General features: G+C 56.2%; 1 protein-coding gene across 3 annotated transcripts in view; it reads left to right on the top strand.

The window, feature by feature from the left end:
* LOC139374575 (sister chromatid cohesion protein PDS5 homolog A-like) overlaps positions 1–15,000 on the top strand; it is a 122,615-nt gene that overhangs the window by 35,473 nt on the left and 72,142 nt on the right. For all 3 annotated transcript variants that reach the window (XM_071115573.1, XM_071115574.1, XM_071115575.1), the window contains exons 11-15: positions 1–34; positions 4,832–4,983; positions 5,274–5,387; positions 11,159–11,240; positions 11,450–11,498. The exon at positions 1–34 is cut by the window's left edge and continues 112 nt beyond it. In XM_071115573.1, the coding sequence (XP_070971674.1) occupies positions 1–34; positions 4,832–4,983; positions 5,274–5,387; positions 11,159–11,240; positions 11,450–11,498 (431 nt within the window). The remainder of the gene's footprint in view (positions 35–4,831; positions 4,984–5,273; positions 5,388–11,158; positions 11,241–11,449; positions 11,499–15,000) is intronic.

The following is a 15,000-nucleotide window of genomic DNA, read 5'->3' as shown; positions in this document are numbered from 1 at the left end:
GGGCTTCGTGAGGGAGAGGACCCTGGACAAGAGGGTGCGACCTCAGTTCTTTATTCTCACCTGACCTCTACCTTCTCCGTTCTCACCTGACCTCTACCTTCTCAGTTCTTTATTTTCACCTGACCTCTACCTTCTCAGTTCTCACCTGACCTCTACCTTCTCAGTTCTCACCTTCTCAGTTCTCACCTGACCTACCTTCTCAGTTCTTTATTCTCACCTGACCTCTACCTTCTCCGTTCTTTATTCTCACCTGACCTCTACCTTCTCAGTTCTTTATTCTCACCTGACCTCTATCTTCTCAGTTCTCACCTGACCTCTACCTTCTCAGTTCTCACCTGACCTACCTTCTCAGTTCTTTATTCTCACCTGACCTCTACCTTCTCCGTTCTTTATTCTCACCTGACCTCTACCTTCTCCGTTCTTTATTCTCACCTGACCTCTATCTTCTCAGTTCTCACCTGACCTCTACCTTCTCAGTTCTCACCTGACCTCTACCTTCTCAGTTCTCACCTGACCTCTACCTTCTCAGTTCTCACCTGACCTACCTTCTCAGTTCTTTATTCTCACCTGACCTCTACCTTCTCCGTTCTTTATTCTCACCTGACCTCTACCTTCTCCGTTCTTTATTCTCACCTGACCTCTACCTTCTCCGTTCTTTATTCTCACCTGACCTCTACCTTCTCAGTTCTCACCTGACCTCTATCTTCTCAGTTCTCACCTGACCTCTACCTTCTCAGTTCTCACCTGACCTCTACCTTCTCAGTTCTCACCTGACCTCTACCTTCTCAGTTCTCACCTGACCTCTACCTTCTCAGTTCTCACTTGACCTCTACCTTCTCAGTTCTCACCTGACCTCTACCTTCTCAGTTCTCACCTGACCTCTATCTTCTCAGTTCTCACCTGACCTCTACCTTCTCAGTTCTTTGTTCTCACCTGACCTCTACCTTCTCAGTTCTCACCTGACCTCTACCTTCTCAGTTCTCACCTGACCTCTACCTTCTCAGTTCTCACCTGACCTCTACCTTCTCAGTTCTCACCTGACCTCTACCTTCTCAGTTCTCACCTGACCTCTACCTTCTCAGTTCTCACCTGACCTCTACCTTCTCAGTTCTCACCTGACCTCTACCTTCTCAGTTCTCACCTGACCTCTACCTTCTCAGTTCTCACCTGACCTCTACCTTCTCAGTTCTCACCTGACCTCTACCTTCTCAGTTCTCACCTGACCTCTACCTTCTCAGTTCTCACCTGACCTCTACCTTCTCAGTTCTCACCTGACCTCTACCTTCTCAGTTCTCACCTGACCTCTACCTTCTCAGTTCTCACCTGACCTCTACCTTCTCAGTTCTCACCTGACCTCTACCTTCTCAGTTCTCACCTGACCTCTACCTTCTCAGTTCTCACCTGACCTCTACCTTCTCAGTTCTCACCTGACCTCTACCTTCTCAGTTCTCACCTGACCTCTACCTTCTCAGTTCTCACCTGACCTCTACCTTCTCAGTTCTCACCTGACCTCTACCTTCTCAGTTCTCACCTGACCTCTACCTTCTCAGTTCTCACCTGACCTCTACCTTCTCAGTTCTCACCTGACCTCTACCTTCTCAGTTCTCACCTGACCTCTACCTTCTCAGTTCTCACCTGACCTCTACCTTCTCAGTTCTCACCTGACCTCTACCTTCTCAGTTCTCACCTGACCTCTACCTTCTCAGTTCTCACCTGACCTCTACCTTCTCAGTTCTCACCTGACCTCTACCTTCTCAGTTCTCACCTGACCTCTACCTTCTCAGTTCTCACCTGACCTCTACCTTCTCAGTTCTCACCTGACCTCTACCTTCTCAGTTCTCACCTGACCTCTACCTTCTCAGTTCTCACCTGACCTCTACCTTCTCAGTTCTCACCTGACCTCTACCTTCTCAGTTCTCACCTGACCTCTACCTTCTCAGTTCTCACCTGACCTCTACCTTCTCAGTTCTCACCTGACCTCTACCTTCTCAGTTCTCACCTGACCTCTACCTTCTCAGTTCTCACCTGACCTCTACCTTCTCAGTTCTCACCTGACCTCTACCTTCTCAGTTCTCACCTGACCTCTACCTTCTCAGTTCTCACCTGACCTCTACCTTGACCTCAGTTCTCACCTGACCTCTACCTTCTCAGTTCTCACCTGACCTCTACCTTCTCAGTTCTCACCTGACCTCTACCTTCTCAGTTCTCACCTGACCTCTACCTTCTCAGTTCTCACCTGACCTCTACCTTCTCAGTTCTCACCTGACCTCTACCTTCTCAGTTCTCACCTGACCTCTACCTTCTCAGTTCTCACCTGACCTCTACCTTCTCAGTTCTCACCTGACCTCTACCTTCTCAGTTCTCACCTGACCTCTACCTTCTCAGTTCTCACCTGACCTCTACCTTCTCAGTTCTCACCTGACCTCTACCTTCTCAGTTCTCACCTGACCTCTACCTTCTCAGTTCTCACCTGACCTCTACCTTCTCAGTTCTCACCTGACCTCTACCTTCTCAGTTCTCACCTGACCTCTACCTTCTCAGTTCTCACCTGACCTCTACCTTCTCAGTTCTCACCTGACCTCTACCTTCTCAGTTCTCACCTGACCTCTACCTTCTCAGTTCTCACCTGACCTCTACCTTCTCAGTTCTCACCTGACCTCTACCTTCTCAGTTCTCACCTGACCTCACCTGACCTCTACCTTCTCAGTTCTCACCTGACCTCTACCTTCTCAGTTCTCACCTGACCTCTACCTTCTCAGTTCTCACCTGACCTCTACCTTCTCAGTTCTCACCTGACCTCTACCTTCTCAGTTCTCACCTGACCTCTACCTTCTCAGTTCTCACCTGACCTCTACCTTCTCAGTTCTCACCTGACCTCTACCTTCTCAGTTCTCACCTGACCTCTACCTTCTCAGTTCTCACCTGACCTCTACCTTCTCAGTTCTCACCTGACCTCTACCTTCTCAGTTCTCACCTGACCTCTACCTTCTCAGTTCTCACCTGACCTCTACCTTCTCAGTTCTCACCTGACCTCTACCTTCTCAGTTCTCACCTGACCTCTACCTTCTCAGTTCTCACCTGACCTCTACCTTCTCAGTTCTCACCTGACCTCTACCTTCTCAGTTCTCACCTGACCTCTACCTTCTCAGTTCTCACCTGACCTCTACCTTCTCAGTTCTCACCTGACCTCTACCTTCTCAGTTCTCACCTGACCTCTACCTTCTCAGTTCTCACCTGACCTCTACCTTCTCAGTTCTCACCTGACCTCTACCTTCTCAGTTCTCACCTGACCTCTACCTTCTCAGTTCTCACCTGACCTCTACCTTCTCAGTTCTCACCTGACCTCTACCTTCTCAGTTCTCACCTGACCTCTACCTTCTCAGTTCTCACCTGACCTCTACCTTCTCAGTTCTCACCTGACCTCTACCTTCTCAGTTCTCACCTGACCTCTACCTTCTCAGTTCTCACCTGACCTCTACCTTCTCAGTTCTCACCTGACCTCTACCTTCTCAGTTCTCACCTGACCTCTACCTTCTCAGTTCTCACCTGACCTCTACCTTCTCAGTTCTCACCTGACCTCTACCTTCTCAGTTCTCACCTGACCTCTACCTTCTCAGTTCTCACCTGACCTCTACCTTCTCAGTTCTCACCTGACCTCTACCTTCTCAGTTCTCACCTGACCTCTACCTTCTCAGTTCCTTCTCAGTTCTCACCTGACCTCTACCTTCTCAGTTCTCACCTGACCTCTACCTTCTCAGTTCTCACCTGACCTCTACCTTCTCAGTTCTCACCTGACCTCTACCTTCTCAGTTCTCACCTGACCTCTACCTTCTCAGTTCTCACCTGACCTCTACCTTCTCAGTTCTCACCTGACCTCTACCTTCTCAGTTCTCACCTGACCTCTACCTTCTCAGTTCTCACCTGACCTCTACCTTCTCAGTTCTCACCTGACCTCTACCTTCTCAGTTCTCACCTGACCTCTACCTTCTCAGTTCTCACCTGACCTCTACCTTCTCAGTTCTCACCTGACCTCTACCTTCTCAGTTCTCACCTGACCTCTACCTTCTCAGTTCTCACCTGACCTCTACCTTCTCAGTTCTCACCTGACCTCTACCTTCTCAGTTCTCACCTGACCTCTACCTTCTCAGTTCTCACCTGACCTCTACCTTCTCAGTTCTCACCTGACCTCTACCTTCTCAGTTCTCACCTGACCTCTACCTTCTCAGTTCTCACCTGACCTCTACCTTCTCAGTTCTCACCTGACCTCTACCTTCTCCGTTCTCACCTGACCTCTACCTTCTCAGTTCTCACCTGACCTCTACCTTCTCCGTTCTCACCTGACCTCTACCTTCTCAGTTCTCACCTGACCTCTACCTTCTCAGTTCTCACCTGACCTCTACCTTCTCAGTTCTCACCTGACCTCTACCTTCTCAGTTCTCACCTGACCTCTTTTCATTCTCATCCCTTTGTTTTGGAAAGTAATAGTTTGTTTGTTATGTTTATCTTTCTTTCTCTCCTCGCTCCTCCTCATCCTCGTCCCCTCTTACCTCATCATCCTCTCCTCCACTCGTACTTCCTTCCCCTCCCCTTCCTCTCTTCTCCCCTCTCCTCCTTTCTTGCTTCCCTCTTCCTCCCCTCTCCCCTCTCCCCTCTCCCCTCTCCCCTCTCCCCTTTCTCCTCCTCTCTCCTCTCTCCCCTCTCCCCTCTCCCCTCTCTCTCCTCTCCTCTCTCCCCTCTTCTCCTCTCTCCTCTCCCCTCTCCCCTCTCCCCTCTCCCCTTTCTCCTCCTCTCTCCTCACTCCCCTCTCCCCTCTCTCTCCTCTCCTCCATAGTGGAGGGTTCGTAAGGAGGCGATGATGGGTTTGGCCCAGTTGTTTAAGAAGTACTGTCTCCATCATGAGGCTGGGAAGGAACAGGCCCAGAAGATCTCCTGGATCAAAGACAAGCTGCTCCACATCTACTACCAGAACAGCATCGACGACAAGTACACACACACACACACACACACACACACCTACTACCAGAACAGCATCGACGACAAGTACACACACACACACACACACACACACACATCTACTACCAGAACAGCATCGACAACACACTGCGACGGACACAGACTCTTAATTAATCCTACTAAACCATTTACATGTGTTGTTTTGGGATATTCTAGGTTCTTATCCACATCTCTCTCTGTGTCTCTCTCTGTGTCTTTCTCTGTGTGTGTCTCTCTCTCTCTCTCTCTCTCTCTCTCTCTCTCTCTCTCTCTGTCTGTAGGTTGTTAGTAGAGAAGATATTTGCTCAGTACATGGTTCCCCACAGTCTGGACACTGAGGAGAAGATGAAATGTCTCTACTACCTGTATGCCTGTCTGGATACCAACGCTGTCAAGTTAGTGCAAACACACACACACACACACACACACACACACCTAACCAGGCCTTTTTTGGGTTAAAGTACAAACCCGTGAAAAAAACACATTTTTGGTGTGAAATCTTTTTGTCAACTTAAACGACTAAGAACAGACATAAAGTTTGTAGATGAGATAATGGATCTATATATTAAATATGATTATCTTTGAGAACTAACAGTCAGACTAAACAAAACTTAAACGACTATGGGGTGTAGTGGCTTCGTCATGGGGCTTCGTCATGGGGTGTAGTGGCTTCGTCATGGGGTGTAGTGGCTTCGTCATGGGGTGTAGTGGCTTCGTCATGGGGTGTAGTGGCTTCGTCATGGGGTGTAGTGGCTTCGTCATGGGGTGTAGTGGCTTCGTCGTGGGGTGTAGTGGCGTCGTCGTGGGGTGTAGTGGCTTCGTCATGGGGCGTAGTGGCGTCATGGGGTGTAGTGGCTTCGTCATGGGGTGTAGTGGCTTCGTCATGGGGGTGTAGTGGCTTCGTCATGGGGCGTAGTGGCGTCATGGGGTGTAGTGGCTTCGTCATGGGGTGTAGTGGCTTCGTCATGGGGTGTAGTGGCGTCGTCGTGGGGTGTAGTGGCTTCGTTGTGGTGTGTAGTGGCTTCGTCATGGGGCGTAGTGGCTTCGTCATGGGGCGTAGTGGCTTCGTCATGGGATGTAGTGGCTTCGTCATGGGGTGTAGTGGCTTCGTCATGGGGTGTAGTGGCGTCGTCATGGGATGTAGTGGCTTCGTCATGGGGTGTAGTGGCTTTGTCATGGGGTGTAGTGGCGTCGTCATGGGGTGTAGTGGCTTCGTCTTGGGGTGTAGTGGCTTCGTCATGGGGCTTCGTCATGGGGTGTAGTGGCTTCGTCATGGGGTGTAGTGGCTTCGTCATGGGGCTTCGTCATGGGGCGTAGTGGCGTCGTCATGGGGTGTAGTGGCTTCGTCATGGGGCTTCGTCGTGGGGTGTAGTGGCTTCGTCATGGGGCTTCGTCATGGGGTGTAGTGGCTTCGTCATGGGGTGTAGTGGCTTCGTCATGGGGTGTAGTGGCTTCGTCATGGGGTGTAGTGGCTTCGTCATGGGGTGTAGTGGCTTCGTCATGGGGTGTAGTGGCTTCGTCATGGGGTGTAGTGGCGTCGTCGTGGGGTGTAGTGGCTTCGTGGTGGTGTGTAGTGGCTTCGTCATGGGGCGTAGTGGCTTCGTCATGGGGTGTAGTGGCTTCGTCATGGGATGTAGTGGCTTCGTCATGGGGTGTAGTGGCTTCGTCATGGGGTGTAGTGGCGTCGTCATGGGATGTAGTGGCTTCGTCATGGGGTGTAGTGGCTTTGTCATGGGGTGTAGTGGCGTCGTCATGGGGTGTAGTGGCTTCGTCATGGGGTGTAGTGGCTTCGTCATGGGGCTTCGTCATGGGGTGTAGTGGCTTCGTCATGGGGTGTAGTGGCTTCGTCATGGGGCTTCGTCATGGGGCGTAGTGGCGTCGTCATGGGGTGTAGTGGCTTCGTCATGGGGCTTCGTCGTGGGGTGTAGTGGCTTCGTCATGGGGCTTCGTCATGGGGTGTAGTGGCTTCGTCATGGGGTGTAGTGGCTTCGTCATGGGGTGTAGTGGCTTCGTCATGGGGTGTAGTGGCTTCGTCATGGGGCTTCGTCATGGGGTGTAGTGGCGTCGTCATGGGGTGTAGTGGCTTCGTCATGGGGTGTAGTGGCGTCGTCATGGGGTGTAGTGGCTTCGTCATGGGGTGTAGTGGCGTCGTCATGGGGTGTAGTGGCGTCATGGGGTGTAGTGGCTTCGTCATGGGGTGTAGTGGCTTCGTCATGGGGTGTAGTGGCTTCGTCATGGGGTGTAGTGGCTTCGTCATGGGGTGTAGTGGCGTCATGGGGTGTAGTGGCTTCGTCGTGGGGTGTAGTGGCGTCGTCGTGGGGTGTAGTGGCGTCGTCATGGGGTGTAGTGGCTTCGTCATGGGGTGTAGTGGCTTCGTCATGGGGCTTCGTCATGGGGTGTAGTGGCTTCGTCATGGGGGTGTAGTGGCTTCGTCATGGGGCTTCGTCATGGGGTGTAGTGGCGTCGTCATGGGGTGTAGTGGCTTCGTCATGGGGCGTAGTGGCGTCGTCATGGGGTGTAGTGGCTTCGTCATGGGGCTTCGTCATGGGGTGTAGTGGCTTCGTCATGGGGTTTCGTCATGGGGTATAGTGGCTTCGTCATGGGGCTTCGTCATGGGGTGTAGTGGCTTCGTCATGGGGTGTAGTGGCTTCGTCATGGGGCGTAGTGGCTTCGTCATGGGGTGTAGTGGCTTCGTCATGGGGTGTAGTGGCTTCGTGATGGGGCTTCGTCATGGGGTGTAGTGGCTTCGTCATGGGGCTTCGTCATGGGGTGTAGTGGCTTCGTCATGGGGTGTAGTGGCTTCGTCATGGGATGTAGTGGCTTCGTCATGGGATGTAGTGGCTTCGTCATGGGGTGTAGTGGCTTCGTCATGGGGCTTCGTCATGGGGTGTAGTGGCGTCGTCATGGGGTGTAGTGGCGTCGTCATGGGGTGTAGTGGCTTCGTCATGGGGTGTAGTGGCTTCGTCATGGGGTGTAGTGGCTTCGTCATGGGGTGTAGTGGCGTCGTCATGGGGTATATAGTGGCTTCGTCATGGGGTATAGTGGCTTCGTCATGGGGCTTCGTCATGGGGTGTAGTGGCTTCGTCATGGGGTGTAGTGGCTTCGTGATGGGGTGTAGTGGCTTCGTCATGGGATGTAGTGGCTTCGTCATGGGGTATAGTGGCTTCGTCATGGGGCTTCGTCATGGGGTGTAGTGGCTTCGTCATGGGGTGTAGTGGCTTCGTCATGGGGTGTAGTGGCTTCGTGATGGGGTGTAGTGGCGTCGTCATGGGGTGTAGTGGCTTCGTCATGGGGTGTAGTGGCTTCGTCATGGGGTGTAGTGGCTTCGTCATGGGGTGTAGTGGCGTCGTCATGGGGTATATAGTGGCTTCGTCATGGGGTGTAGTGGCGTCGTCATGGGGTGTAGTGGCTTCGTCGTGGGGTGTAGTGGCTTCGTCATGGGGTGGAGTGGCTTCGTCATGGGGTGTAGTTGCGTCGTCATGGGGTGTAGTGGCGTCATGGGGTATAGTGGCTTCGTCATGGGGTGTAGTGGCTTCGTCATGGGGTGTAGTGGCTTCGTCATGGGGTGTAGTGGCTTCGTCATGGGGTGTAGTGGCTTCGTCATGGGGTGTAGTGGCTTCGTCATGGGGTGTAGTGGCGTCGTCATGGGGTGTAGTGGCGTCGTCATGGGGTGTAGTGGCGTCATGGGGTGTAAGGGCTTCGTCATGGGGTGTAGTGGCTTCGTCATGGGGTGTAGTGGCGTCGTCATGGGGTGTAGTGGCTTCGTCATGGGGTGTAGTGGCTTCGTCATGGGGTGTAGTGGCGTCGTCATGGGGTGTAGTGGCGTCGTCATGGGGTGTAGTGGCGTCGTCATGGGGTGTAGTGGCGTCGTCATGGGGTGTAGTGGCGTCGTCATGGGGTGTAGTGGCGTCGTCATGGGGTGTAGTGGCTTCGTCATGGGGCTTCGTCATGGGGTGTAGTGGCTTCGTCATGGGGTGTAGTGGCTTCGTCATGGGGTGTAGTGGCGTCGTCATGGGGTGTAGTGGCTTCGTCATGGGGCTTCGTCATGGGGTGTAGTGGCTTCGTCATGGGGTGTAGTGGCGTCGTCATGGGGTGTAGTGGCTTCGTCATGGGGTGTAGCGGCTTCGTCATGGGGTGTAGCGGCGTCGTCATGGGGTGTAGTGGCGTCGTCATGGGGTGTAGTGGCGTCGTCATGGGGTGTAGTGGCTTCGTCATGGGGTGTAGCGGCTTCGTCATGGGGTGTAGCGGCGTCGTCATGGGGTGTAGTGGCGTCGTCATGGGGTGTAGTGGCTTCGTCATGGGGTGTAGTGGCGTCGTCATGGGGTGTGGTGGCGTCGTCATGGGGTGTGGTGGCTTCGTCATGGGGTGTAGTGGCTTCGTCATGGGGTGTAGTGGCTTCGTCATGGGGCTTCGTCATGGGGTGTGGTGGCGTCGTCATGGGGTGTAGTGGCGTCGTCATGGGGTGTAGTGGCTTCGTCATGGGGCTTCGTCATGGGGTGTAGTGGCTTCGTCATGGGGTGTAGTGGCTTCGTCATGGGGTGTAGTGGCTTCGTCATGGGGCTTCGTCATGGGGTGTAGTGGCTTCGTCATGGGGCTTCGTCATGGGGTGTAGTGGCTTCGTCATGGGGTGTAGTGGCTTCGTCATGGGGCTTCGTCATGGGGTGTAGTGGCTTCGTCATGGGGCTTCGTCATGGGGCTTCGTCATGGGGCTTCGTCATGGGGCTTCGTCATGGGGTGTAGTGGCTTCGTCATGGGGTATATATCAATTGTAGAAAACGTCTGTAAAGTAACAAAATGGGTAAAACGTCCAGGGGTCTGAATACTTCCTGAATGGACTGATATCAGGGAAGCTGCCCCTCTCTGAAACCAGGCTGAATGGGACTGTATTGGTGTTAAGAGCACCTGGTTCCTGATATCAGGGAAGCTGCCCCTCTCTGAAACCAGGCTGAATGGGACTGTATTGGTGTTAAGAGCACCTGGTTCCTGATATCAGGGAAGCTGCCCCTCTCTGAAACCAGGCTGAATGGACTGTATTGGTGTTATGAGCACCTGGTTCCTGATATCAGGGAAGCTGCCCCTCTCTGAAACCAGGCTGAATGGACTGTATTGGTGTTAAGAGCACCTGGTTCCTGATATCAGGGAAGCTGCCCCTCTCTGAAACCAGGCTGAATGGGACTGTATTGGTGTTAAGAGCACCTGGTTCCTGATATCAGGGAAGCTGCCCCTCTCTGAAACCAGGCTGAATGGACTGTATTGGTGTTATGAGCACCTGGTTCCTGATATCAGGGAAGCTGCCCCTCTCTGAAACCAGGCTGAATGGACTGTATTGGTGTTAAGAGCACCTGGTTCCTGATATCAGGGAAGCTGCCCCTCTCTGAAACCAGGCTGAATGGGACTGTATTGGTGTTATGAGCACCTGGTTCCTGATATCAGGGAAGCTGCCCCTCTCTGAAACCAGGCTGAATGGGACTGTATTGGTGTTATGAGCACCTGGTTCCTGATATCAGGGAAGCTGCCCCTCTCTGAAACCAGGCTGAATGGACTGTATTGGTGTTATGAGCACCTGGTTCCTGATATCAGGGAAGCTGCCCCTCTCTGAAACCAGGCGGAATGGACTGTATTGGTGTTATGAGCACCTGGTTCCTGATATCAGGGAAGCTGCCCCTCTCTGAAACCAGGCTGAATGGTTATAATGAGGCCTCCTGTAGATCAGTGTTGATCCATTTCCTTCCTGATGCTGTCAGAGAGTCTTTCCAGGGTTCAGCCTGGGTTAAATGGTGGTCAGTTTGGCTTCTGGGTTAAACTATTGTATTCTGATTGTATTGTTCCATATCCTCTGTCTCTCTCTGTCTCCCTCTCTCTCTCTGTCTCTCTCTGGCTCCCTCTCTCTCTCTGTCTCTCTCTGTCTCCCTCTCTCTCTCTGTCTCTCTCTGTCTCCCTCTCTCTCTCTGTCTCCCTCTCTCTCTCTGTCTCCCTCTCTCTCTCTCGCTCTCTGTCTCTCCCTCTCTCTGTCTGTCTCTGTTTCTGTCTCTCGTCTCTGTCTCTCTCTCTCTGTCTCTCCCTCCCTTCTCCTCTCTGTCTCTCTCTCTCGCTCTCTCTCTCTTTCTGTCTCTCCCTCCCTTCTCGTCTCTGTCTCTCTCTCTCTCTCTCTCTCGCTGTCTCTCAGGGCTCTGAATGAGATGTGGAAGTGTCAGAACATGTTGAGAGGTTTGGTCAGAGAACTGCTCGACCTTCACAAACTACCTGCCGTGAGTCACGCCTCTTCATCACACCTCTTCATCACACCACACTCCTCTTCATCACACCACACGCCTCTTCATCACACCACACGCCTCTTCATCACACTACACTCCTCTTCATCACACTACACTCCTCTTCATCACACCACACGCCTCTTCATTACACTACAACACATACACACACACCTCTTGTAACCTGGTCTCTTTCCTCTCTGCAGTCTGAAGCCAACACCACAGCCATGTTTGGAAAGCTGATGACCATTAGCAGTGAGTGACTTCTCTCTACCGCTGGGTTGGGGGGGGGGGACTGCTGGGTTTGGGGAGGAGGGACTGCTGGGGGAGGAGGGACTGCTGGGTTTGGGGCCTGCTGGGTTTGGGGCCGGGGGAGGGGGGACTGCTGGGTTTGGGGAGGAGGGACTGCGGTGGGAGGAGGGACTGCTGGGTTTGGGGCCTGCTGGGTTTGGGGCCGGGGGAGGGGGGACTGCTGGGTTTGGGGAGGAGGGACTGCTGGGGGAGGAGGGACTGCTGGGGGAGGAGGGACTGCTGGGTTTGGGGCTGGGGGGAGGAGGGACTGCTGGGGGGGGGACTGCTGGGTTTGGGAGGAGGGAGGAGGGACTGCTGGGTTTGGGGAGGAGGGAGGAGGGACTGCTGGGTTTGGGGAGGAGGGACTGCTGGGTTTTGGGGCGGATGCTGGGTTTGGGGCTGGGGGAGGAGGGATTGCTGGGTTTGGGGAGGAGGGACTGCTGGGTTTGGGGAGGAGGGACTGCTGGGTTTGGGGAGGAGGGACTGCTGGGTTTGGGGAGGAGGGAGGAGGGACTGCTGAGTTTGGGGAGGAGGGACTGCTGAGTTTGGGGCCTGCTGGGTTTGGGGCCGGGGGAGGGGGGACTGCTGGGGGAGGAGGGACTGCTGGGTTTGGGGCCTGCTGGGTTTGGGGCCGGGGGAGGGGGGACTGCTGGGTTTGGGAAGGAGGGAGGAGGGACTGCTGGGGGGGGATGCTGGGTTTGGGGCTGGGGGGGGGGACTGCTGGGTTTGGGGAGGAGGGACTGCTGGGGGCGGAGGGACTGCTGGGGGAGGAGGGACTGCTGGGTTTGGGGCTGGGGGGAGGAGGGACTGCTGGGTTTGGGGAGGAGGGAGGAGGGACTGCTGAGTTTGGGGAGGAGGGAGATTGGACTGCTGAGTTTGGGGAGGAGGGACTGCTGGGTTTGGGAAGGAGGGAGGAGGGACTGCTGGGGGGGGATGCCGGGTTTGGGGCTGGGGGGGAGGGACTGCTCGGGTGGGGGTGCTGCTGGGTTGAGGGAGGAGGGACTGCTGGGTTCAGGGAGGAGGGAGGAGGGACTGCTGGGTTTGGGGAGGAGGGACTGCTGGGTTTGGGGAGGAGGGAGGAGGGACTGCTGGGTTTTTGGGAGCAGGGACTGCTGAGTTTGGGGAGGAGGGAGGAGGGACTGCTGAGTTTGGGGCCTGCTGAGTTTGGGGCCGGGGGAGGGGGGACTGCTGGGGGAGGAGGGACTGCTGGGGGAGGAGGGACTGCTGGGGGAGGAGGGACTGCTGGGTTTGGGGCTGGGGGGAGGAGGGACTGCTGGGTTTGGGGAGGAGGGAGGAGGGACTGCTGGGTTTGGGAAGGAGGGAGGAGGGACTGCTGGGGGGGGAATGCTGGGTTTGGGGCTGGGGGGAGGAGGGACTGCTGGGTTTGGGGAGGAGGGAGGAGGGACTGCTGGGTTTGGGGAGGAGGGAGGAGGGACTGCTGGGTTTGGGGAGGAGGGACTGCTGGGTTTGGGGAGGAGGGAGGAGGGACTGCTGAGTTTGGGGAGGAGGGAGGAGGGACTGCTGAGTTTGGGGCCGGGGGAGGGGGGACTGCTGGGTTTGGGGAGGAGGGACTGCTGGGTTTGGGGCCTGCTGGGTTTGGGGCCGGGGGAGGGGGGACTGCTGGGTTTGGGGAGGAGGGACTGCTGGGGGAGGAGGGACTGCTGGGTTTGGGGCTGGGGGAGGAGGGACTGCTGGGTTTGGGGAGGAGGGAGGAGGGACTGCTGAGTTTGGGGCCTGCTGGGTTTGGGGCCGGGGGAGGGGGGACTTCTGGGTTTGGGGAGGAGGGACTGCTGGGTTTGGGGCCTGCTGGGTTTGGGGCCGGGGGAGGGGGGACTGCTGGGTTTGGGGAGGAGGGACTGCTGGGGGAGGAGGGACTGCTGGGTTTGGGGCTGGGGGAGGAGGGACTGCTGGGTTTGGGGAGGAGGGAGGAGGGACTGAGTTTGGGGAGGAGGGACTGCTGAGTTTGGGGAGGAGGGACTGCTGGGTTTGGGAAGGAGGGAGGAGGGACTGCTGGGGGGGGGGGATGCTGGGTTTGGGGCTGGGGGGAGGAGGGACTGCTGGGGGGGGACTGCTGGGTTTGGGGAGGAGGGAGGAGGGACTGCTGAGTTTGGGGAGGAGGGAGGAGGGACTGCTGAGTTTGGGGAGGAGGGAGGAGGGACTGCTGGGTTTGGGAAGGAGGGAGGAGGGACTGCTGGGGGGGGGGATGCTGGGTTTGGGCCTGGGGGACTGCTGGGTTTGGGGAGGAGGGACTGCTGGGGGAGGAGGGACTGCTGGGTTTGGGGCCTGCTGGGTTTGTGGCCGGGGGAGGGGGGGACTGCTGGGTTTGGGGAGGAGGGACTGCTGGGTTTGGGGAGGAGGGAGGAGGGACTGCTGGGTTTGGGGAGGAGGGACTGCTGGGTTTTGGGAGGAGGGACTGCTGAGTTTGGGGAGGAGGGAGGAGGGACTGCTGAGTTTGGGGCCTGCTGGGTTTGGGGCCGGGGGAGGGGGGACTGCTGGGTTTTGGGAGGAGGGACTGCTTGGGGAGGAGGGACTGCTGGGTTTGGGGCCGGGGGAGGGGGGACTGCTGGGTTTGGGGAGGAGGGACTGCTGGGTTTGGGGAGGAGGGACTGCTGAGTTTGGGGAGGAGGGAGGAGGGACTGCTGAGTTTGGGGAGGAGGGACGAGGGACTGCTGAGTTTGGGGAGGAGGGACTGCTGGGTTTGGGAAGGAGGGACTGCTGGGGGGGGGATGCTGGGTTTGGGGCTGGGGGGAGGAGGGACTGCTGGGGGGGGGCTGCTGGGTTTGGGGAGGAGGGACTGCTGAGTTTGGGGAGGAGGGAGGAGGGACTGCTGGGTTTGGGGAGGAGGGAGGAGGGACTGCTGGGTTTTGGGGCGGAGGGACTGCTGAGTTTCGGGAGGAGGGAGGAGGGACTGCTGAGTTTGGGGCCTGCTGGGTTTGGGGCCGGGGGAGGGGGGACTGCTGGGTTTGGGGAGGAGGGACTGCTGGGGGAGGAGGGACTGCTGGGTTTGGGGCCTGCTGGGTTTGGGGTTGGGGGGAGGAGGGACTGCTGGGGGGGGGACTGCTGGGTTTGGGGAGGAGGGAGATGGGACTGCTGAGTTTGGGGAGGAGGGAGGAGGGACTGCTGAGTTTGGGGAGGAGGGACTTCTGGGTTTGGGAAGGAGGGAGGAGGGACTGCCTGGGTGGGGGGAATGCTGGGTTTGGGGCTGGGGGGAGGAGGGACTGCTGGGGGGGGACTGCTGGGTTTGGTGAGGAGGGACTGCTGTGTGGGGAGGAGGGAGGAGGGACTGCTGGGTTTGGTGAGGAGGGAGGAGGGACTGCTGGGTTTGGGGAGGAGGGACTGCTGGGTTTTGGGGAGTAGGGACTGCTGTTTGGGGAGGAGGGAGGAGGGACTGCTGAGTTTGGGGAGGAGGGAGGGGAGGGACTGCTGGGGAGGAGGGAGGAGGGACTGCTGGGTTTGGGGAGGAGGG

Source organism: Oncorhynchus clarkii, chromosome 19 (genome assembly GCF_045791955.1).
Source record: "Oncorhynchus clarkii lewisi isolate Uvic-CL-2024 chromosome 19, UVic_Ocla_1.0, whole genome shotgun sequence".
In the NCBI taxonomy this organism is placed as follows: Eukaryota; Metazoa; Chordata; class Actinopteri; order Salmoniformes; family Salmonidae; genus Oncorhynchus; species Oncorhynchus clarkii.
This window is presented reverse-complemented; position numbering and strand designations above follow the sequence as displayed.